Source organism: Panthera uncia (assembly GCF_023721935.1).
Source record: "Panthera uncia isolate 11264 chromosome D3 unlocalized genomic scaffold, Puncia_PCG_1.0 HiC_scaffold_8, whole genome shotgun sequence".
NCBI classification, from domain to species: Eukaryota; Metazoa; Chordata; class Mammalia; order Carnivora; family Felidae; genus Panthera; species Panthera uncia.
The window spans coordinates 40,848,650-40,874,184 of NW_026057586.1; the positions used below are offsets into that span (position 1 = coordinate 40,848,650).

At 36.3% G+C, this 25,535-nt stretch overlaps 1 protein-coding gene and 1 pseudogene across 1 annotated transcript in view; one reads left to right on the forward strand and one right to left on the reverse strand.

The window, feature by feature from the left end:
- The first annotated feature begins 704 nt into the window (after positions 1 to 704).
- DSC1 (desmocollin 1) overlaps positions 705 to 25,535 on the forward strand; it is a 30,436-nt gene continuing 5,605 nt past the window's right edge. Inside the window, exons 1-13 of the mRNA XM_049620242.1 lie at positions 705 to 1,019; positions 3,739 to 3,823; positions 5,118 to 5,320; positions 6,527 to 6,646; positions 7,637 to 7,792; positions 12,872 to 13,016; positions 14,552 to 14,718; positions 15,210 to 15,344; positions 16,761 to 16,946; positions 18,827 to 19,086; positions 19,170 to 19,312; positions 23,425 to 23,637; positions 25,114 to 25,356. Of these exons, the coding sequence (XP_049476199.1) occupies positions 957 to 1,019; positions 3,739 to 3,823; positions 5,118 to 5,320; positions 6,527 to 6,646; positions 7,637 to 7,792; positions 12,872 to 13,016; positions 14,552 to 14,718; positions 15,210 to 15,344; positions 16,761 to 16,946; positions 18,827 to 19,086; positions 19,170 to 19,312; positions 23,425 to 23,637; positions 25,114 to 25,356 (2,119 nt within the window). The 5' untranslated portion in view covers positions 705 to 956. The remainder of the gene's footprint in view (positions 1,020 to 3,738; positions 3,824 to 5,117; positions 5,321 to 6,526; positions 6,647 to 7,636; positions 7,793 to 12,871; positions 13,017 to 14,551; positions 14,719 to 15,209; positions 15,345 to 16,760; positions 16,947 to 18,826; positions 19,087 to 19,169; positions 19,313 to 23,424; positions 23,638 to 25,113; positions 25,357 to 25,535) is intronic.
- LOC125914687 (60S ribosomal protein L27a-like) lies at positions 23,838 to 24,308 on the reverse strand (annotated as a pseudogene).

Here is a 25,535-nt window from a genome sequence, read left to right on the forward strand (position 1 = left end):
TGTAAGTAATTCAGATGAATGGAGTGATTTTAAAGAGAGTTGGTCCCAGATCGTAGTTGCTCTCAAATAGTGATAGTCAAGGAAGAAAATAGATTGCCTCGCGATGAGTAACCAAAAAAGAATGCAATAAAAAAATTATCTGCCAGCTATTTCCTTATTCTCTAACTTTTATGAGGTCTGTGTACACTCTGCTAAATTCTTGGTGACACCTCGAAGACCAAGCCACAGTGGTCAGACGATGACGGGGGGTAAACACAGAGAAGTTGCTGCTGTGACCGGAGCGCCAGGTCTCCTGCAGAACTATGGTGCTGTCTGAGGTAGACAACACCTAAACGCTGAGATAGGGAGATAAGTTCAGATGGCTGTGATTACACATGCATATGTTCCCTGATTTGCCAAAACGGCAGCTGAGGAGGCATCACTTCCATGTATGGAGTTTGTGCACCATTTGTGTTTGTACCTAGGGGCAAGACAGGTTAATAAGGCCAAGAAGAAGGAGGGGAGGACGTGGGAGTGGGTAATAACTGGGGAGCATCAACCTGGGGGGAAAAGGAGGAGGTTTGAGGATGGAGGGTGTTCCCTCTTGCTTCTGCCTATGTGTCAAGTGGCAGGAGAAATTTTGAAAGCTGTGAGGAGGAGCTAGTGACTGGGCTTTGGGGTGTTTTGTACCCCACCCTCCCCACTTGTAGGAAAACCTCTTTACATTCAGAAGTAATTGAATTGGAAGGAGGAAGACTGACCTGGGAATAGGAGGAAAGCAATTCTCCCGCGGCTCCATCTCCTGTCTCTTATCACTGGCCTCCTGACTCTCTTCCAAACCAAGCTTGGCTGCATCAAGGTGGCAGCAGAAACACCCTGCACAATTGCCAGCCATTGGGAATCTGCTTAAGCCACCCTGTGCATCCCAAGCTGCCCTATTATCCAGCCACCATCCCTGACCATTGGGACCACTTCTGATGGCTGTGGCCTCTGCTGCCCCAGGGAGCATCTTCCATAAGCAGCTCCTTTTCTGTCTCCTGGTGAGTAACAACCAAAGGATCAAGGAATTAATGCATGTTACTACGCGCTTCCTCCCTCTAGTTTGGGCTTGAAAGGGAGCAGGGGTGGCAGTGGAAGGCCCAGAAGATAGACTGAGAAAACAAAAACAGATCTGAGAAAAACCCAAGCAAGAGCTGAGATACATGTGACCCGGGATAGCAGGTGTTTTGTTTATTCTTCGCATGCCCACTGCCAGCATGTTGAAGTTTTTCAAGGGAATCCCAGTTCAGTCTTGCTGTGATGTTTTCCTAAGGAGCACTGGAATGAATTTATTCCTTGGGCATTTGTTCCAGAAGGTTCTGAGGTTTCCTCTCACTACCAGTCATTAAATGCGCTGTAGTTGTTTGTCACGCTTAGTTCCATTGAGCTGCAAGAGGAGGAGAAGGAAGTCTGGGTGGGGATGTGTATTATCCAGGACTTTCATTTTACCCACCTGAAGCTAAGAGAAGTGCAGAACTCCCAGTTCAAGCAAGGGGTTTAACTTGAGAAAAACAATAAAGAAAAATGTGACAGCCATTGAAAACAATCCATGACCTTGGCTTCCACTTGGGTTTTCATAGCTTCATAAGTGTGTACTCAGGTGCTATTTTTCTTTGGCGGGGATGAGGGAGAGGAGACTTGTCCCATATCTCCATCTGGCATTTCTGAGCTGTGCATTTTCTTTCTTTCTCTCTCTCTCTCCATTTTAGTTTCAGAATTTAAAGATTTTACTGTATGGGGATAAACATTTTCTCCATATAAATATATGATGCAGGGTTGATGGTCAGATTCTTATTCTGTAACTGCCTGGGGGAGACAATAACAACAATGTCAGAGACCACCTTGAGTTAGCAGTAGGTAAAATGTGGTGAAAGATTTTTGAGGGACTCGTCCAGTTTTCTTTTGCTTCTGGTCTCTTCTGTGTCCAGTATCCTTTGGATCATCCCTTGCCCATCCATCCCTAACCCCCATAATAATTAAAAGGTGTCTGACCCCAGCTCCCTGTAAATCATTAAGCTGTTAATTTAAGTTGAAGACTGGAGTAGTACTTCTGGTGACCTCCATTGGCTTTGCCTACAGAGGCAGAAGCAAACAAGTGGGGATTGTAGGGCAGGTAGGAAAGAAGACGGTTGTGGGAGTAGGGATGTGGCTATATCCTATGAGAATAATGTGTGTGTATATATAGGCTAGACGTGTATACATATAAATACGTACATATACAGATACAGATGTGTGCATATATATATATATATATATATATTTTTGTCAATTACAAAATAGTCTTTCTACATCATATATTGAGATCGTTACTAATAGAATTCTTTATGTTCTGAAAGTTCTTGAGATATAAATGTAGTTTATTCCTTGGCATTAGGGATGAGTATATTAAAAAGTCAAATAAATAAGAATGTCTTATGTTTAAATACCTACCATGTGCTAGACACTGAGTTTGTAACAGAGAACAAGGCAGGTGTGTTTTTTCCCCTTAAGTAACTTGCAAGCTCTTGGAAGAGAGGCCTGGAAACAGAAAGATCATTAGATGACTATATGATCAGCCTGCTGCTACATTCCAGGAAGGAAAATGTGTGAAGTTGTAAAAACATTACAGGGAAGCTAAAAAAAAAAAAAAAAAAAAAAAATTAATATAATTAATTAATTAATTAAACTGAGTACAAATGTAACTTTTTAAATTCCAGTGTTTGGTATTATTTGCCTAACAGTGTTTTTGTAAAACTACAAACTATTTAAATAGGCTGATGCAGTATATCCAAGTATGGATGATAATTGCCCTCTTTCTCTCCCAAATAATAGGTCCCATAACTAGAAATATGTCTTCAGAAAAAAATCATAATAAAATCGACCTGTTTCTGGGAAATCTAGCCCTGCTCTATCTTGTATTTAAACAATCAAAAAGCAGTCTCCTGGTAAACAGGAGAGAAGGCAAATAAATACAGAATGAGAAGAGAAAGAAGCAAACTATATTTTGAACCTGACGATACTTTTAAACTAATAACTTTTTTCCCCCAAGTGCTCCGCTTTTTTTCCTTTGACTATCTAGCTGTTTAAAACAATAGTTGTGTCTTGAATTTAATTACAGATCTTTACCCTGTTGAAGGCTACTCTGTATATTTTGAATTATATTTCTTTTTAGACTAGTTTTTTGGTTTGAGATCATTTAAACTTTGATGTTTATGCCAAGCCAGTCCCAGGAGCCACCTGAGATGAGTGAATATTTGTGGGTGGTGTTCTTTACAAGGTTAAAAAAAATCCTCCAATGGTTTCTAGCCTTAATCAACTATAATCTCAAATTGTGTGGGGTTGTGGAAATAATTTGTGTATAAATATTGGATCATTAAATTCTCAAGTTAAGTGCTTTCTTCACGCTAAGAAATCACAGTAACATTTATAATTGGCCTTACAGATGATAACCTTTATATAAAATCAATGGTTTGTAAGCCATTTCTTACAAATGACACAATATGATTTGGGTTCTAAGAACTACTGTTCACTCTAATTTTTCATTGATACTGAATGACTATGGTGCCCCTAAAGCCATTTCCTTTGCTCTTCCCTTTTAAAATGAATATGAAAAATGCTGAAGGACTAGAAGATAAATTTGTTTCTGAAATTGACACGATTTTTATCAATAAGACGAAACTGTAACGTGAAAGTTTGTGATCAAATATAATTCCTGATTTTTTTTCTTTTTTCTTTTTTGAGGTTTTAATATTATCTTGCGATGCTTGTCGGAAAATTTCTCTTCAAGTTCCTTCTCATCTTCAGGCTGAAACACTTGTAGGCAAAGGTGAGAAACAGTATTAAAACAGTATTATAGTTTTCACTGCTATATCGAGCTTCAGGGTGCTCTAGTAAACTTCGAGATAAAGCCATGTAGTAGCTACTTGGCATTAAAATTCGACATAAAATGAAAGATGGACTACTTTGTTTTGGTAGTGGTTAGAAACAATTAAAGTACCAAGTTAATTGTATACTTTTCTTGCCAGAGAGTTAGCAAACATCAAAGCTCTAAATTGGTTTAGTTCAAATGAATAAAGGCACCAAATCCAGAAGCATATCTTAATCCGTATCAGCTAATCCACTGCCAAAATTCCAAAGCCAGTTGTTCTTTAATTGATTAGATATAAAACAAATGTGTCAAAATTTAAATGCCCCCACATCATATTTGTGCTTAAGGTTGGTTATAATGAACAAATATTCACCAAGAATTTGTGCTCTGTGATCTATGACACAGAATACTTGTGAAAGTCAAAATTGCAACAAATCTTACTCTCAGAGCCGTCCCTAAAGCGTAGGTTGGTTGGTCCGAGTCCAAGGCTCACATTCCTTCCATCAAGGTTTTTCATTGGCCTTAAGTTTACATCTTCAATACAGAAGTGGTATCCTTTCCAAGACAGACATCGTTTGCCCAGTGCTTTGAAGTTTTAAATTAATCCACTGCCTTATACCTTCTAAAAACACTTAGAAAGATAAACAATCTATATTTTATAGACATATAGCAAATATGCTAAATATGTTAAATATGAATCTGTAAAGGAAATATTTTGATAACAACCACAATATATACTAAGTATTGCTTAAGTATAGACTAGTTTTCTTACTTTTTGCAAGATAGTTTTAACTACCAAATGTTACTGCAAACCATCTCCAAATTTACTGATATCATACAGTTATACTACATATAAAATAATAAATTTGTGTATATATATATATCTGTTATATATATATATATACACAAATTTATATATATATGTGTATATGTATACATATACACACACATATATATATATGTACAAACCCATAAATAAGAGTTCAAGTGGAAACAGTAAATCCAGGGACACTAAGAAAATATTTTATATCTATTCACAAATTAATTTATGATGAAAATACTAGAAACCATGACTCCATTTATTTAATTATTTAATTTCCATGGCCCCTAAATTTTATAATAGTAGGTACTCAATAAATTCCAAGGGTAACCTCCCTCTTGCTGCTTCTCAAGCACTCACAGTTGCCAGTCCTGTAAAACTTGTTCTATTCCTGTTTTATTTTACAAATTACTGTGAATTTCTTCCCTGCAGTGAATCCAAAAGAATGCTTTCAGTCAGCCAGCCTAATCCTATCAAGTGATCCCGACTTCAGAATTCTAGAAGATGGCTCCATCTACACAACACGTGACCTCATTTTGTCTTCTGCAAGGAAAAGCTTTTACATTTCTCTTTCAGATGACCAGAGACAGGAACAGAAAGAGATAGAAATTGTACTGGATGTGAGAGGAAAGAAGGTATATAGGTCAAGACTTAAGTGTAATACTCTGCTTTATGAGAACTCTTCATTTCATAGATTTCCTTCCACGTTAAAATCATTGTTCCTGAATGCTCGCTTGTTTGTTTATTCTACTTCTAATTAACTTATGTAAAGACTAGACAGTTTTAAGGCGTGGGAGAGCTATTTGCAAAATGGTGTAAGAACGAACAGCTCTGGGGCCAGGGAGCAAACTCAGAATATCATAGGTTTCAGATAGTGGTTTGAGGTGTGGCTAAAAACACAACCAACCTGAAGAACAGGCAGGGGTGGGTCTAAAACTCAGTGGAAATGGATTCAGGTTGGAGGTGTGGCACTCTACCCTGAGTGGCTTTCTCCCAAGTGACTATGGGTTTCAGTCTCTTTAAAGAGATTCTCTAAAGCTTACTGCCAATTTAATAGACAATTCCACCGGGTCTGTTTCCTCAGAGAATGGAGTATAGCCAGTCCACAAGATTGGTTTGAATGTTCTGGCTCTAGGCTCATTTTCCTGAAGTGAGTAGTAGTGATCAAGGAGTGGGAAGGGAGAGGTTACTGAAATTCACATAGGTCTCACTTTAACCAAATTCTGCCCAATGAATCGGTTTTATGAAATAATTTATTAATAAGTGATTTGATTTATGGGAGACCCCCTCTAGTTAAATTCCTTTGGATTATAAGAATTCTTCACCAAATTTAGAATATGCTTACATATTAATATGCATTACATATATTACAAATTTAGGAAAAGGCTTGTAAAACATTATTTCTTATTAGAGAGTTTTCACATTACATAAAATAAAATATACTTGAACAAATGCTGACCTCTGTCTCTGTATAGTTATACAAATGCTTTGCACCATAGTTAGTATTTTAAAAAATGTCGGTTGTACCACTCCTAACGGAATAAAACTAATTTTTAGCTTCTGATAACAGATTACCTATTTTTAGAGGGTATATACTCCTCAAGATGGCATCTTTCATCAATGCCTTACAAAGTTCTGGTTGATTAACTCATTAAATCAGGTGAAACTGGTTCTTAAGTGTGTGTATGAATCTTAGTAATACAAAACAGAAATGGTGAGGGTATTACCTGTGATCTTGTTATGTACAACTCTTACTTATTTTCCTCATGTAATGTACATGTGAAAATCACAGTTCCTGATGACAGGCAGTATTGTATTTCTTCATGTCTCATCGCACGCAGGTTCCCAAGAAGAGACACACAAAAGACCCAGTTCTCAAGCGCAGCAAGAGGCGATGGGCCCCTATTCCCTGTTCACTGATGGAGAACTCCTTAGGTCCATTTCCGCAACATGTTCAGCAGGTACATTTTACCTCATTTGACTTTGTAGAGTGGAGGCGTTTTGCTTGTTTATTTTTAAAACTTTCCATTTGAATTGAATCAAGACTTTAAGCTGTTTGTACTAATAAGGATCATCTATTCACCAGAACTAGAAAAGAATCAGTGTGTTTTGTCACTTTCCTCCAGAAATCATATTTAACATTTAGAGACAAGTTTCAGGTACTGAGTTGTTGATGCTCTTGGGTCTATATCCAGGTTCTCCTGAATAGTCTACCAGAATTTAGCATTCTTGGACAGAGGACATGCCTAGCAGATTTTGCATAATTCAACTGTCCCTTTCATTAATACTTATCCAGGGTGCCTAGCTGGCTCAGTGGGTAGGATATGTGACTCTTGATCTTGGGGTTGTGAGTTCAAGCCCCACGTTGTGTGTAGAGATTACTTAAAAATAAAGTCTTTAAATAAATAAATTAAATAAATAAATAAATAAATAAATAAATAAAGTTATCCGCACAGAAAAGACCAGTATTTTTGTTTACCAAAAAGGTGGCATCACTGTCAGATAGCTGGAGTGTAAAAATAGGTCAGGTTTGAAATTATGAATTAATTGTGGGAAGAAAGTTGCATTATTTCTATTTTCTTTTTAATCAGGAAGGTTCCCATTCCAAATAACTCAACCCACTGAAATTGTTACTATACTTTATATAATAATAATAATTAAGTGAATAGGAATTGTAAAGGTATAGCTCCAAGATTTCCCATAAATATGCAGATCACTCAAAAGAATTTGGGATCCAATAGATGATTGAGTTTGTGGCTTTGCACGTTGCAGAAGATGAATAAGAATTTAGAAAAATATGGGAGATGATGAGAAAATAAGTAAGGGAAAGAAAGAGTAGGCGAATAGAAAAGAGAGGAAGTGCTAAAAATGGAAACATCACCCCATATTAGGTTGAAGATGTTTATCATCGCATATTTGTTCTTTTCCTAAATTGTCACTTATTGTTATAGGTCCAATCTGATGCTGCACAGAACTACACCATCTTTTACTCCATAAGTGGACCAGGCGTGGACAAAGAGCCCTTCAATTTGTTCTACATAGATAAGGACACAGGAGATATCTTTTGTACGCGAAGCATAGACCGTGAGCAATATGAACAGTTTCCGGTAAGATTATTGGATTGTTTATTCAGAATTACCTTTCAAATAACTGTATTAATATTTTCAGTGCTGCTTATTTGGATATTAGAAGAATCAATTATTTGACTTAATATTTAAATATTATCAATATATAATATAAACTTCAAATTTCTATTAGTACCATTGATAAAGAAAGATAATGGATATCATAAGAGAAGAAAGGGGAGAAAATGTAATGATGGGACACCTGGGTGGCTCAGGATGTTAAGTGTTAGACTTTTGATTTCTGTTCAGGTCATGATCTCAACGGTGAGTTTGAGCGCGGAGCCTGTTTGAGATTCTCTCTCTCTCCCTCTCTCTGCCCCGCCCCTGCTTGCTCACGCTTTCTCTCTCTCTCTCTCTCTCTCTCTCTCTCTCTGTCTGTCTCTCTTTCTCTAAATAAATAAATAAACTTAAAAATTTTTAATGTAATGACAGAATTTTAAATGAAAGGCTTTGATCTATAGAATCTTGGGACAATAGTAAATTTTGTTGAGCTTGAATTTCCCTATAATAGCATCGTTCAACTAGTCTCAACCCGACTGTACATTATAAATCACATGAGAACTTTCTAAACACTACTGATGCTCAGGTCATTTCCCAGAAATTCTGATTTAATTGTTCTGGGATGGGGCCCAGGCAATTAAAAATTTGAAGTCACCCAGTGTAATTCTAAACGTATCCTAAGATTGACATTCACTGCTTTAACTTCTTGAATAATATTGTGCTTCTTCTCTTCTCTCTGACTATCCTCCAGCCATGAAAACCTTTGATATTTATTTTCCTTCTTTGGTAATCCAGAATAAGTTTACCAATTCCTCTTAGTCTATCTAATTTGACCCAAAGGAAAATTTTAGCTCTTCTGAGAATTAAATCTTTTTTTTCTCTTTCAAACTTCACATATTTCCTTATGTTCGGATGTCTAATCTGACATACAGGAGAAATTCAGAGTGAGTTTCAGGGAGATGATGAATTAAATTGTTTAAGCATTAGGATATGTGAATTATGAGTATAATGAAAGAACTCTGATAAAGGAGTACATAAAAGGGAAAATTATCTCATACTTGGGCAGTCCAGACAGTAACATCTTAGATATCTGGAACGTAAGTAGGAAATGGTAACCGCATAAAGGCAGCCGTGAAAAAAGTTAATGATTGGGGGTGGGGTGGGGTAGAGGGTGGACACCCTATCCTAAGGATGTCAAAGCACCGTATAAGGTGGTGAAATTTTTAGAACAATACTAACGGCCCACTTTAGGGATTTCATAATTAAATTAAATGATTGGATCAGAATGACGTATTTTCTTTATAATTTTATGCTCCACCCCAATTCTCTGAATAAACATATTTATTCATAATAATATCAAATCATTACTTTAAAAACTAGCTTACATATGGGTGCCTGGCTCCTCATTCAGTGGAGCGTGCCATTCTTGACCTAGGGGTTGTGAGTTTGAGCCCCGCATTGGGTGTAGAGATTAGTTAAAAAGAAAATCTTAAAAAAATAGCTTGCATGGACTCTTACAGGAAAGGTGTGTTAAGCATTATTGCAAACATTTTGATCTATCTAGAAAACAAATAAATAACTGATAAATATATAGATACAGATGTGTGTATGTGTGTGCATGGGTGTAAACATGTAAATTCTCTGCCCCTTTTATAGCTTCTTCACAAGAAGAAAAGATCTAACATTAGTAGTCTCTCTTGAGGAGAAAAAAAAGGTGCATACTCTGTATGCTACAACATACATTTCATTTCTTATTCTGCTGATAACATTCTGCTTTTGGATTTTGGAATTTGGAGGTCTTCAGCTGCTTCCCACTGGATCATTGCCAGTAAAAAGGAGGAGAGAATAGTTTAACTTTAAAAATAAGTTACATTGGGATGCCTCGCTGGCTCAAGTTGGTAGAGCATGTGACTCTTGATCTCAGGGCTATGAGTTTGAGCCCCACATTGGGTGCAGAGATTACTTATAAAAAAGTTACTTTGCTATTTTTTAACATCTTTTAAAGGACGAAGGAATAAAATAGTTTGGAGTTCATGCTTAAAGTGGCTTTTGGCTCATTTTTATTTCAGAATTACCAATATTTCTCTAGTTCCAATTAACATAGGATTGAATTGATATTAAGAAATATCACTTGCAAATTAGTAAGATTCGTAAAAGAAAGTATAACAAACAGATGTAAACATGATGCAAGTTCTGAAATCACTTGAGGCAATATAGAATGGAAGCCTTCTTTACCAACATAAAGGTGCAAATTAAAATAATATGTCTTTGCAGCACCTGGGTGGCTCAGTCAGTTGAGCATCCGACTTTGGCTCAGGTCCATGATCTCATGGTTCTTGAGTTCCAGCCCCACGTCAGGCTCTATGCTGACAGCTCAGAGCCTGTACCCTGCTTCGGATTCTATGTCTCCCTCTCTCTCTGACCCTCCCCAGCTCACACTCTATGTCTCCCTCTCTCTCTGACCCTCCCCAGCTCACACTCTATGTCTCCCTCTCTCTCTGACCCTCCCCAGCTCACACTCTATGTCTCCCTCTCTCTCAAAAATAAACAAACATATAATAATAATAATAATAATAATAATAATATGTCTTTGCTTTCCTATCAAATCAATTTCACTCACTGCTTTATATTGGAAAGCTTATTTCTCTGGAAATTAGTAGATCTTCAGTATCTGCCACTTTTTCCTTTAGCCTTGGACAGGTCACAACCTTCAAGAATCTGTTTCCTTCTGTATTTTATGGGCTTCTAATAGTTCTCTTACCTACCTCAGAGCTGTTGCCATCATTAAACACCATAATATTGGTGATATCAATATATAAACTGTAAAGCTCTTTAAAAACAATTCTAGTGGCAGATCGAACAATACACATGCTATAGGATTTTGCCTTCAAAGTAGGATTTTGATGGGATTTCCCAACTTTTTGCATTTATATAACCTATATATAAATGTTATGTGTTGACCAGTTATTATTACTTGAAATAATTCAATTTTATTGATTATTGAGAACAAGTAACCATGAGTCTAATTCAATACATATCCTTTTTGTGCTCCTGTTCTCTCACTTGCCACCTGTTATCATGTTTAATCTTGGCTTGTAAATATTTTTCTGGATGAGTCGCACCATTATTGCAGTTTGAGGAGTTTGTCTTAAACCATTAAATTCATCTTATCTTTCAGGGATGTGTATAAGGCCATTTTTTCCAAGTTTTTCAAAAAATAAGAAGAGGATTTTCTTCAATAATTCCAAGTTATATATGAAAGAAAGCAGTTATAAACACTTTTCTCTTTGAGTGTTGAGGATAATCTGTATCTTTTGTAAATACATAGGGGAAAATTGGGTTTCAGTGTAATCCCTTACCTATCCAACCAGAGCCTTATTATCTTGCAACATGTGTTTCTTTTCTAGACTCATAGGTCTACCCATTGTCTTTATATGTATGTTGCAAATCACATTCTGTACCCACTCAGCTTTGGTGGCACTGCTCTCTCCATAACTCTGCTCAGTCAGCATTAGATATCTTTCATTACAAGGTCAAACTCAAGTCCCCACTTCTGTTGGCAACTATTTGTGTCTTCTCAAAGATAAAGAAAATTTCAGCAAATTGCAGTGCAAAAGGGCTAAAAGAAATGAGATTCTCCAAGCTACAGAAGAATTCAAGGGAGAAACAATATATCAAAAACACACCTGAAATGTAAATAATACTCTTCTAATTCAGCTAAAAATGTGACTGATTTTAAAGTATAATATTCTATATTATACTTCTTTTAAACAATATTCATATACTTGAATATATATGATTATTGCTTTCAGTATAAAATAATGGGAACTAAACTGTAAAACCATTACTATTATTGAGTTTTTGGAACTGTTGCTTTAATGACTAAATAAGAAAGTATATAAATAATTTCTTTATTATTGGAGTATAAATGGATTCCCCACGGGAGCAAGGCTATGCTTTAAAGTTTAGCTATATTCCTAATCTGGATCGTCCTCTCTACAATAATGATTTCAGTTTTGATTTATTTTGGAGATACTTAACTCATCACTGGTAACAAAATAAAACCAGGTACCCAAAATAGTACCTGGGATTCTGTCTCGCTTTCTCTCTGCCCCTCCCCTGCTCATGTGTGTGGGCTCTCTTTGTCTTTCAAAATAAATAGATTAACAAAATCTTTTAAGGATTTAAAAAGAGATAATGGATGCCAGAGACACAGAAATGCCATAATCCCTAGAGCTTGGCAACTAATCAGGCTATTGAAAGACAGGGAGGAGTTAAACACCTGGAATTTTAATCCTGGTTCATTTTGGAAGATGGTCACAGCAGGACAATCAGGAAGAATTGATTGTTCCGAAGAACTGAATTAATACAGAATTTACCTTGGGCACATTTAGTTGGTACTGTCGGTGAGAAAATCTATTTAGTTCAATGACTATTTATTGAACAATTGTTATGCATAAAGCATATGAGGTAGAAAGAAATAAATTGATGGTGTTTACAAGGAAAACACATTAAATCCCAGCTTTGGGGTCAAGATATATTATTATGAGATTGAGTTTGAAATATGTATGTGATTTTATTGGCACTTTTAATACATAACAAATATATATTTATGATAGAAAAATGAGAAAGTACGGATAAGTAGAGAAAAGAATTCATAATTGGATCACTGAAGATAGTTGATATCTATGTATACATCTCTGCAAATCTGTAAATAAATGGAATCCTGCTTTTTGTAGACTTAAAAAAAATACTTGTCATTAGCATAAGTGGGGGAAATTTGTGTGCTCTAACAAGCAGAGGGCATGTGATTAATTCAGAGAGCAGAGTAGCCTCATTCTGGGGTGCATGGTACCTGGTGGGAGAATGTGAACACTACAAGAGTATCAAAGCCATAAGGTCATTGTCTGCGCTGGTGTGTTTTCCATCGCTTAAGTTCTTAGTTACATATTCTTTTCTGGAGGACTTTTTAAACATCATGTCTTTCCCCATCCGCTAGGCCTAATTTTGTGTATCATTTGTCATTTGAGAAGGAGCTGATGGTGTTTGTCTACCTTTCAGCTATATGCCTATGCAACCACTGCAGACGGCTACGCGCCAGAGTACCCGCTCCCCTTGCTATTCAAAGTTGAAGATGATAACGATAATGCTCCATATTTTGAAAACAAAGTGACTATCTTTAGTGTGCCTGAAAATTGTCGAACTGGTAAGTTCCCTTCTTAGAAAAACACTAGATTTTTGCTTTGATTCAGTTCCTCAGTCATGCTTGAAACACAAGTATGCGAAACATTTAAAAATGTTTGAATGTCAGGGGTGCCTGGCTGGCTTAGTTGGAAGAGTCTGCGACTCTTGATCTCAGGGTTGTGAGTTTGAGCCCCATGTGGGGTGTAGAGATTACTTAAATAAATAAATATTTTTTTCTTAAAATGCTTGAATGTCAAGGGTATTCTACATGAAACTTTGTAGTCTTACAAGATCATATACTCTTCAGAGGCAAACCTTTTTGCCCTCATTTCTTCGATGCTCATATAGAAGGCAGCTGAATCCGCTGAATATGAACGTGTGACAGACAAATGCTGTTTATGTTTTATGATTTGACCATGTACATAGGTGTCACAGATGCCTTTATAAAGCAATAAATAATTTGAATCTTTACAAAGTTTCAATAAATTTTCAAGGACCCAGAAATAGATCATCTCATGGAAATGTTTATCTGACTTATAAAAATAAATATATTGCTTTAGTTGGCAAATTTTTCAGACAAATTAAAAAAGCTAAACTGGCTTAATGCTCTTAGGCAGCCAAGACTGTGACCTAGGCACATCAATGGGCATAGGACTGTGAGGTTTATTTTAAAAAGAAAAAAGTTACAAGAGGGGTACCTGTGTGGCTCAGTTGGTTAAGCATCCAACTCTTGATCTCGGCTCAGGCCATGGTCTCACGGTTCATGAGATTGAGCCCTGTCATCAGGCTCTGTGCTATTTACTAATTCTATTAGCTTAGAATTCTATTAGCTATTAAATATATTAGCTTAGAAAACTCTCTCTCCCTCTCTCTCTGCCCCTCCCACACATGCACGCTGTCTCACTCTCTCTCAAAATAAATAAACTTTCAAAAAAAGTAAAAAGTTGCAAGAAATGCCTCATCCATTCTATTGTCATTATGTATGCATGCATGTTTAATATTGTTCTTTCACAGTTAGTAGTTTGGTAAAGCAACATTTCTAATACACTGATTTCTGGGCCGTAAAGCTTGTCCAAATGATATTCAGACTGCTACACAGTGTATTAATAGTGCATTACTTGAATATTAACAATTCAGCACATTTATTAAAATATCAAAGTGTAAAATCTTTCTTATCATATTCAAAGCTGTGCTATTCCTCTAATTAACATTATCAAGTTCAGCTATAAAAGAAGATATACAGAGAAGGTCCCATCCAAAAATGGTCCATGAACTGGGGTGGTGGGTAGGGGGGAAGAATTTGAGAACCGCTGCTACCAAGGGTGGGGTGGATATTCTCATATGTGTGGAATATAAACCGTGTGATTCATAGTACCCACATAAGTGAAGTTTCCAAGTAAGGGGAGCTTGGAATTTGGGAGAGCTTTAGCCACTCCACTAACCTGTAAAATCAATCCACTTGTGGTTTTAGGGAGAATATACTACAACCATACTTTGTTTGTAATTCAATTATATTGCTCTTTTAAATTATTGATGATATTGCATTTATCTAAACAGGAACTTCAGTGGGACAAGTGACTGCCATAGACCACGATGAACCTGACACTCTACATACTCGTCTGAAATATAAAATCTTACAGCAAATCCCAGATCATCCAAAGCATTTCTCCATACATCCAGATACAGGTGTCATCACCACAACTACACCTTTACTGGATAGAGAAGTAATGAGCTGATTAATTAATTTTACAATCACTAAGCTATATTTAAACTGATAATGAACTCCCAGAGAAGTTACAATAAGGCATCCTACAGCCACCTCTCCCAGCTGGCTTCTATACAGGCTCTCCTTAGGGCTTCTCTGATACTTTCTTTGTCTCTACAGAGATTCAGGGAAGGTACAAGATATTAGACAAGTTCTCACTTAAAATCATTGACCTAATTTGATGTGAATGATAAAATAGCTTCACATTTTGAAATGTTAGGTTAGGTACATCAGTTTTCTATTGTACTGACTAGCCAATCTCTTGTTCTATATTTATATTTAAGGTGGCCTTTTAAAAAAACAAAATAAAATAAAATAAAATAAAATAAAATAAAATAAAATAAAAGGAGTGTAAAATAATCAGATCCTAAGCAATGGCTATGAGAATTGTAAGTTATAGGAAATATAAGTGTTCGTCAATGTACCTTTTTCTTTTCTTTTCTTTTTCAGAAATGTGATACATACCAGTTAATAATGGAAGTGCGAGACATGGGGGGGCAACCTTTTGGTTTATTTAATACAGGAACAATTACAATTTCACTTGAGGATGAAAATGACAATTCACCATATTTTACTGAAACATCTGTGAGTACATCTTTGTATTTGTTTACCAAGGTTCACTTACTTTTTCAAAAAAACACATCTGGAATTTGGTAGCTCTGTGAGACTACACATTTTTGGTTTTAAGAGCTACTGCTTACAGATGACATATAAACAAAAAAAGATTTTCTGTAACAATAATTGAAGGACCAGGCATTTCTAAATGCTAGGGAAAAAACTATTCTCTTGGCTGTCTAATGGCCTCTTAACCCTTGATGCTTGCTGTTCATGTATTCATCATTTTCTTGGATGCCAAAGTCTGTTAGTGATGCCTTGGATTTAAATTCCTTTTATAGAGTACAAGAGAAGTGGCCCTCTCTCTGGTATCTTTCTCACTTTAACTTCCTAAGATGTTAAAAAGAGACTAGCTTTGTGTTTTCTGCTCCGCTGGGAGATCAGTAAGTACAGTGTGCACCTCCCTCCCTACCCCCCCACCGTCATCTATATGCAGAGTCTTCCAACATCACATAGGAGCAAACTTTCCCTTAGGAAATACACAATACAAGAAATATATACAGGATGATACTTCCAGGAAATGGTTTTTCTTTCTTGAACTTTTAGTGAGTAATCTTCATTTTTTCATTAATCTATACTAGAGAACAAGTTAAAGAAGAGAGAACCCCTAGTGATAGGTACATTCATACACTGTTTTATATGGATCCCTACAACTTTTAAGGGCATGTTTATCCCATATTTTATTTGAGAAAATGAAAAATCAGTTAAATAACTTGCTCATGATCTCATACGTGTAGACCATGTAAGAGAAAAAACTGGGATTAGAATTAAGATCTGTTATACTCCAAAGGTATCAGGCTATTATCCCTCTATGAATTCATCTTACATCTCTAGAGGATTCTGATTTACTACTTTCTTTAGTCTTTTAATTAATATAATATGCTTCTGTAAACATTTATTCTTTGGAGGAAGAGGAAAAAATGTGATTTAATTTCTCAAAAAAGGAAAAACTTTTTCCTTAAAATGTTTGCTAGTGAATCAGAAGTAAATTAAAAACAAAAATTGGCATAGTAACAAATCATCCAGTAATAATAAGAAATCAATGTAGGTTATAATTATCTACAAATATTGAAGGTTTAATATGTTCATACAAAAGGGGCCAGAGACTGTAAATATTGAGGGGATTCAGAATAGAGACAAATCTGAGGGCTTGAATGATTTAGAGAAGTTTAGAAGTTAAGACATGAATTAGTCTTTGAAGAATGAGTAAGATTTGAAAAGTCAGTTTAGTGAGAAGTACACTATACGTGAAATTTGTAAATTCTTTCCAATATATGATTGCACGTTCTCATATCACTTTGTTTAATATTTCTTTAAGTGTAAGTTTTAGAGTAGAAAATCATGTTAATGCTATGAATTTGTAATGACAAGGGACAATTGTTTTAGTATTTTACAGAAGTAGAAGAAAACAGAATTGATGTTGAGATTTTACGAATGGCGGTACATGATCAGGACTTACCAAACACTCCTCACTCAAAGGCTATATATAAGATCCTACAGGGAAATGAAAATGGAAACTTCAAAATTAGCACAGACCCCAATACAAATGAAGCAGTCTTGTGTGTTGTCAAGGTAAACAAGAACAAAAAAACGATCAAGCAATATTTTAAAAAATACTAACTTACACTTGGGCATTGCTATCTACATATCTATATCTATATCCTATGTACTATATATCTCTGTATCTATTTGACTGTATGTATGTGAATAGAGACAATGCTGAAATGATTTCTATTGGTTTACATAAATGTTTTGTTATGATGATTTTGTTATGATGATGATGATGATGATGATGATGATGATGATTTTACCCTCATCTTCATTCTTAGAAGGTAGGCATTAGGGCACCTGAGTGACTCAGTTGGTTAAGCATATGGCTCTTGATCTCAGCTCAGGTCATAATCTTGTGGTTCGTGAAATTGAGCCCTGTGTTAGGCTCTGCCCTAACAGCGAGGAGCCTCCTTAGGATTTTCTCTCTCTCTTTCTCTGTCTCTCTGTCTCTCTGTCTCTCTGCCCTTCCCCTGCTCGTGCTTTCTCTCTCTCTCTTTCAAAATAAAGGAAAAAAAAGAGGAAGAAGATAGGCATTATGGGTACAAGACACATTGTTCCATACGTGGTGAAAACCAAGGCAGAGAAATACTGTATTAGTAATCAAGTATTAGTCTTAGAAGAAACCTTAGATACCCACTTGTCCAAATCCCTTATTTTATGGAACACAAGACAGAAATAGAAGAATCACTACTGGAAGTCAAACCTCTTGACTTTTCAAGTGCCTCCATGCTCATATTATACTTTTACTTTTCTATAATGTACAAGACAGACTATTAAATATTGAGCAGCTATTCCTATTCTTTCTCCTATATTTGAGGTAGCCAGCATTTGGGGATTTTAAAAATTCAGTTGCAATTAGTGGCACCCAGAATGATTACTTGAACTAAATGTGGTTCTTTTTTCTCCCTTCAAAGTACTAATGAGGCCCGACCCTGCTTAGCTTCTGAGATCAGATGAGATCAGGCATATTCAGGGTGTTATAGCTGTAGACAAATCTGATTCTTTTCAGAGTCCTTCTTTCCAGAGCCCTCACTAACCTGTTGCATAATTGTCCTGATTAATTTCTTAGGGACAGTGTATTTTCTTATGTACTCTTGTGCATATATGCACTCTTGTGTATATATGCACAGTTGTACTTTCCTCCTAAGATTTTTAGAAAATGCCATTTAATTATTATATTGCTTTTTCTTTCTCTCACTCGTCTTGTTCTTTCTTGGGTTTTTTGTTTGTTTCTTTTTGTTTTTTTGAGGGGTCTAGGTTTCTTTCTCTTGCTTTCCTTTTTTTTTTTTTTTTGTTGTCCTGATAGATTTTAGTCTCTAATTGTTTAACTTTTGTTTCAAGATGCTTCTCATTATTCAGTTCGGAACTGAGCACTTTGATTAGGAGCTATACAAACCTAAATATAATCATTAAAAAAACATAAATATAATGTACTTCAGTAATATCATAACTTTTACTCATACACTCAAAGCAACTGCTCCATTATAGCCAAATCTCATGTTCTAGTAGTCTAATTATTTTATATATTTCTTTTTATACTTTTTATATACCTCTTAGTTATCACTGTTAACTTCATTTGATAAATTTGGATTTATTCAAACACCTATTCTATATTTCCATTAATATTTAAACCTGTAATGAAAAACTGAAGGCAAGACATTCTGAAAGAAAAGGGAGAAGAAAAATTGGTTGACTCGTCAACAATTTTGTATTTGATAGTGTTTGTTTCTTATTATAGGAAGTTAACTATTCGTCTTTAACTACATTAGCACCTGCTTTGGGTAACGTTTTATATGCAAAAATGATATTCCTTTTTGTGCTAAAACTTGGAATCATACTTATAAGTCTTCTGTTATATACAGTGCTCCAAATTGACTGATTAAAGTATGCTTATTGAACAGCCATTGAACTATGAAGTCCATCGTGAGGTTGTTTTGCAAATTGGTGTACTTAATGAAGCACAATTCGCTAAAGCAGCAAACTCAAAAGCTCCTACTATGTGCACTACAACTGTCACTGTTAAAATTAAAGACAGTGATGAGGGCCCTGAATGCCAACCACCAGTAAAAGTTCTTCAGAGTACAGATGGCCTCCCGGTTGGAAAAGAACTCCAGGGATACAAAGCGTTGGATCCGGAAACAAGCAGCGGTGAAGGCTTAAGGTAACATATTCTTCAAAATGACATATTTTGAGATTATGTTCAATCTTTGGTTTGAGCATTTACATTTGATTTCTAAAAATTAGGTATAAGAAGATAGGAGATGAAGATAACTGGTTTGAAATTAATGAACACACTGGTGACTTGAGAACTATAAAAGTGCTAGATAGAGAATCAAAATTTGTAAAACACGACCAATACAATGTTTCCGTGGTTGCAATGGATGCAGGTGAGTACAGTTTTCTAGAAATACAGGATGTATCTTTTTTTTTTTTTTTAATTTTTTTTGTTAACGTTTATTTATTTTTGAGACAGAGAGAGACAGAGCATGAACAGGGGAGGGGCAGAGAGAAAGGGAGACACAGAATCTGAAACAGGCTCCAGGCTCTGAGCTGTCAGCACAGAGCCCGACGCGGGGCTCGAACTCACGGACCGTGAGATCATGACCTGAGCCGAAGTCGGACGCTTAACCGACCAAGCCACCCAGGCGCCCCCAGGATGTATCTTTAAGGAAATCTTGGGGTGACCTTTGTTTATTGCCAGATCCAAACTTAGTGTGAAATATGTTTGCACTGACTGCTCAATTTATTGGAGACCACCCAACATCAGCTCTAGTGCGTCAGTAACGCAAAGCTAGGAGGTGATGAATGAATGGCCAAAGACATGGTGGCCTCCTCTAGGATCTCCAGTCTTCAGGAGTACAGATTTAGATTATTACGGTTTGAACTTGCTGAAAGGGTTTAACCCACCTATAACAGTGGCTCAAGGTAAGTTTGTTCTGAGCGTCTCGTAATGGGGAACAAAGCATTTAATCGTATTTCCTAAAGAAATGATCAAACAATGACTCTTCAGTCTTTTGCTGTGGCTTGCAGTCCTTCTGCTTAATTTTTTTTTTTTGTGAAACTCTTCTTGTGAAGAAGTGCCCTTCAGATATCATAAAGTAGTGTTTTCAAAACCCTTTTGAACAAACACTCCTACAGTAAACCATTTTTGAATGTGCACCATTGTAATGTGTGCCCTGACAGTTTCGTTTGTTTTGTAATGCAAGTGCTTGCCTGACTTCAGCTTTGATTGCTAAGGCATCCGCTTCAAAGATGGCTTTCTGCCATCTAGTCTGCCAAGCAGACTAGACAAAGACCCAAGCCACATCCCAGTACCCCACGCTCCTTCATTTTAGAGATCTTGCTTGCTTTCAGGAACTGACCACTGGGGTTGCTTGTGTTTTCACTTCCCAGGGCTTTGAATTCTTGCTCCAATGTTTTAAATTCACCAGTAAAGAATGAGCTCCAGAAACCCTTAGCCCCAACTCTTGACCCCGATAAAAGCAGTACCCCAGGCTTGCTTTTTTTCTTCCTGCCCACGACAACCTTGCTGTGTGGCCTCAGCTGAGCCACATAATTTCCAGGACCTGTTTTCTCCAAAAGCCTCCTGATGGCTATGGCACCTTGCAATCATCTAAGAACCACAAGGGCCAGTCCAGCCACAAAATTGGTTATCCACTGGCTGAGATCCGCACACAGCAACCTCCCTACATTTGCCAGTATGTTTGTATACATGTGCTACTATTGCTAATGTATATACCATAAAAACATACAAACAAGCAATTGTTAAATGTTATTCCCATGTGTCCAAAATACTTAGGTTTCAAAATCTAAAAGAAAATGTAAATGTGGCTATCATTACATAACCATGTACATATGATCTTCCCTTCCTCTTGATATCTCTCACATAGGCTTTTGATGTAGTTCTTTCAATATAGGAAGGACAAAAAAGCTACCAAAGAATGGTGAAAACATTAGCTGAGAAATATGATGTTGCCACCACTCTAAAACCATGGGCGATTTGCTACTCTTGTATAAACAAAAGTGAAATCTGAATGATTCAAGAACATGATTATTATGTCATTCAGAAGGATTTATTTCTCCCCATTTATTCCACAAATGTTGACAGTCTAGTAAGTTCCAAGTACCAGGCATGTTACCATGAAAACTAGATTTCATAACACTGGGCAAATTCTCACATGATACCAATTAGAGGACTATTATATTCTCATAAGAGGTTCTTGGTATGACAACTTTCCCCATAAATGTATGGATATCATAAGAGGGAGAAATCAGTTAAGAGCTGCCCAGATTAAAGGATAAAGGGAGATTTCAAGAAATGAAGAAGTTTGGTGATAGGAAAATGAAATACTATTTGAAGAGAAGGAAAATATGGAGAACAGAAATATGAGAAATTAACTTTGTCTTTGGTTGCTAAAAGTACAAGGAAATGAAATGCCAAATCTAAACTGTAAGATTCTATGTCCCAGGCTCATGAATAACCTGGGTGTGCTCAAGAAGAAATAAAGACATGGATATTACAAGTATTAATATAAGATGATAGGGTGACACCAATGCTTTTGTTCATTTGAACTTTAATCCATTAATCTGTATTTCCAAGGACCAAATATATAAGTAACTACTTATAGTTCCACGTGAACATTTACTTTTGATGCTCATAAATATTTCAGGATGATGACCCAGACATTCTTCTAGCTTTCCTAGAATCCAATTTATTTACTTTGTTTCTTGTGTTAGTCTTCTTTGTTAAGCAGGCTGGTTTCCCCGCTGTCACTCTAGAAAACACTGTTTTATACACCCTCTGCCTAGTGTAGCACTATCCCAACTGTTTGAGATTCAGGTCCCTTAACTTCAAATGAATGGCAGTGACATCTGTGATTGTTTCCACTCGTTTGTGTTCAGGTCTTCTCTTAATACTTCATAAGGCCCCCTTCCCAGGGAATAATATGTTAATTATCACAGGTGATGTGTCTTCTCTATAAAAGGATGTTTCATTGTTTCTCATTTATATTCTGTTCCTGTAACTAGATTGATTGTGAAAATTAACACGTCTTTGTTAGTTTGGTGATTTTGAAGTTGTTACTTGTGTTCAGATTTATCTACAAATTTCTGGAAGTATCAAAATGTGTATATCCTATTGCAGATTTCTTACTAGAAGGCCTAGATCTTTCTTTTATTTGTAGATATTTTAAAATTTGTTCACATAGAATAGTTTCTAAATAGGTATATAGTGGGTGCCTTTTGTTAAGTAATTTAAAAGTCACTTTTAATAAATTAATTTTGTAGTTATTCAACAGAAAAAAAATCACTAAAGCATTCAAGATATCACCTAAGTCTTATTTCAAACTAAAAATGGGTGATATTTATATATGATTTGTAGTGGTGTTTATGATAAATTCAACATATACGCTCAAAATTTAGACTGGTATTCGAAGCAAAAAAAAGAAAACTTATCAATTATTTTTCTGTTTATTTCAATTTTGAAAGCTTGTCATTTATTGTAGTTTATTATCCTATCACAAATGATAAATTTTAAACTTGTTTTTTGAGCTTCAAATAATGGGCAATGCTGTCATTAAAAATATTTATGGAGACTTAATGTGTAAAGCATTAGTACAATACCAGTGGCCATCTAGAGATGAGTAAGAGCTCCTATTGTCAAAAACATATTTATTGAATGAGGGAGGGGGTGCAAATTTATTTTTATAGTTTATTCAACTAAGTTTTTTTGAAAGTATAAAATAGTAATAGCATTACTATTACGTTCAGTGTGTTAGTATGAAGTTATAAGTTAGCGAATAAATGCTGGGAAGATCAATAGGCTATCAAGGTGAGTATGACTCAGTTCTTAGGACGAACATGTTCACAGTTCAGTGTGTGAGTCAATGATGAGCAAAGTGTTGTGAGAACTCAAAGGAGAATATTGCTACCATTGTCCATATAAGTCACAGCAAGTTTCACGAGGAGGCGATATTTGAGGGGATTCTTGAAGGATAACCAGATTTTGTCAGGCAAAGAGGAAGACAAAAGTATTCCTAGCCATGGCGACAGAATGTACCAAAGCAGACAAGAAGGAGCACACCTCGTGGGTTTGATAAGTTTCACAAAGTCTGAGCAAAGAGGATGTGAGGAAATGAGTCAGGAGAGGAAGTCAAAGGAAGTGACTGATGACCAAAGCCTTTGTATTTTCAGGATGAATATATGCTCTTCAGAAAGGTGTAAGAAATCAATTTTATTTTCAACTGGTTGCTCTGTAGTGATATTACTCATAATCTCATACCTTTTTATTTTAAAAAACACCTCAAGATACCTGATACAGCCATCAGTCTTTAAGAGTGACATGTCACTATTTGTACTTGTAGCAATAGTATTTGTGCTCTAAAAAGTGTGTGAAATTCAAGTTCAGATAGCCAGTAGAAAGCAGATGTCATCTGTGTAGCATAGAGATGTTGAAAATAAAATCTTAAGTAAAAAATATGCTGGTTTTAATCTTTCTTAGCTGGCAGATCATGCACGGGAACCCTGGTAGTTCTTCTGGAAGATAATAACGATCACCCACCGCAAATTGATAAAGAAGTGACAATTTGCCAGCATGCTAAGGATTATGCCGTTCTCGAACCTGTAGATGCAGATGGACCTGAGAATGGTCCACCTTTTGAATTCTTTCTGGGTAATTCTGCCAACAAACTTTGGAATTTAGAAACAAAAGATGGTATGTAATTCTGCTTAATCTTCTAATCATTAGGAACTTAGGATGGCTGATGATGTTGACATTCACTTTAGTTCATTATGATAAGCATTCATTTTAGGAAATTATTTTATTGATCCCCCCAAAAAGGTAATACCTTGCCTTTTATTTATTTATTTTTGAAAAACTCTTGTTAGCTTTAATGAACCTCCTTCCACATGGCTTCAGGCTACCAGGATGCAGAGCCCCTCACCCCACACCCCACTGTAGCTTGTCTGCTCTTCTACTGGAGAACCTGGCCTTCACGATGACAGGCTGTCTGGGGAGCTTTCCCTTCCTCAAAACTTTGCAGTAGCCCGATCGGACCACATCAGTGATGGGAGCAGCTCCAGTCTTGTTTTTGACAGCATGTACCCGTGTCTGCTCACCGACTAAAGTCCACGCTGTATCAAGGTTATCAGTTGGGCAGAGCTCTGGTTCCTCTTTACCTGGTAATGCCTCCTACCAACTTTTCCAAAGTGACGTAGGTGATATTTGTCGAAGTTGATCCTATGAAGTTGATCCTATGGTGGTGCATGTCACTAGCATTATTTATTACCCTGGCCTCCTGGCTGCTTCTGGGACTTGCTAATGCAACTGTGGCTTTGGCTCATGTGACCCCGAAGGTTCTGGGTTTTCCTCAGTGTGGATGGCATGTTGCAGCCCAGACAGGAACAATACCTTAATTTTTTTTTTTTTTAAGTTTATTTATCTTGAGAGAGAGAACTGGTGGGGAGCAGTAGAGGGAGAGGGGACAGAAGATCTGAGGCAGGCTCTGTGCTGACAGCAGAGAATCAGATGCGAGGCTCCAACCCATGAACTGTGAGATCATGACCTGAGCCAAAGTTGGACGCTTAACAGACTAGGCCACCTGGAGCCTGAATACCTTACTTTTTTTAAAGAAATGGATAATATATTTATGTTTAGACTCTTGTTCCAAATATCTTTTAAGAAAACATATAAATATAATATGTGAATAACATTAAGTATAGCTTAGCCTAATATAAGTGGAGAGTAATATTAATTAATTTTCCTAGTTTTTCAAGAAATCAAAATCATTTTTAAGAAATAAAAATGAACCACTAGCGTTTTTCCTTTAAGCTAAATCCTGCACCTTCTCTCCTCCTCCCTCCACCCCAAGAATACCAAGGAAGAATAATATTGCTATTGAAAGGTCATAGGGGTGCCTGGGTGGCTCAGTCAGTTGACTGTCAGACCTCAGCTCAAGCCATGATCTTGCAGTTTGTGAGTTCGAGCCCTGCATCAGGCTCTGTGCTGACGGCTAGGAGGCTGAAGCGGCTAGGAGGCTGGAGCCTGCTTCTGATTCTGTGTCTCCCTCTCTCTCTCTGCCCCTCCCCTGCTCACGCGGTCTCTCTCTCTCTCTCTCTCTCTCTCTCTCTCTCTTAAAAAAAAAAAAAAGTCATATAAATATATTCTTTCTCTGCCTTTTTTTCCCTCTAGGTAAAACTGCCATTCTTCGACAGCGACAAATTCTTGACTATAACTATTATACTGTGCCTATCATAATAAAAGATAGACATGGTTTAGATGCAAAACACATGTTAACAGTGAGAGTATGTGACTGTACAACCCCATCTGACTGTAAGATGAATATTAAAAATGTGAGAGATTTTAAGCCATCAAATGTAATACTTGGAAGATGGGCTATTCTTGCCATGGTGTTGGGTTCTGCATTGCTGTTATGTAAGTATAATTATCTAGAATGTATTAGTTGAAGTCTTATCTAATATTTAAAATATATATATGGTAATTCTTTATTTAATGGCCTTTATAGCCTTTGGTAAATGTGTCCTTTTGAAAATCTTGTATGTACTATATGACTTGGGGTTCTGATTCACAGAAGAAACTTATCAGCAAGAGCA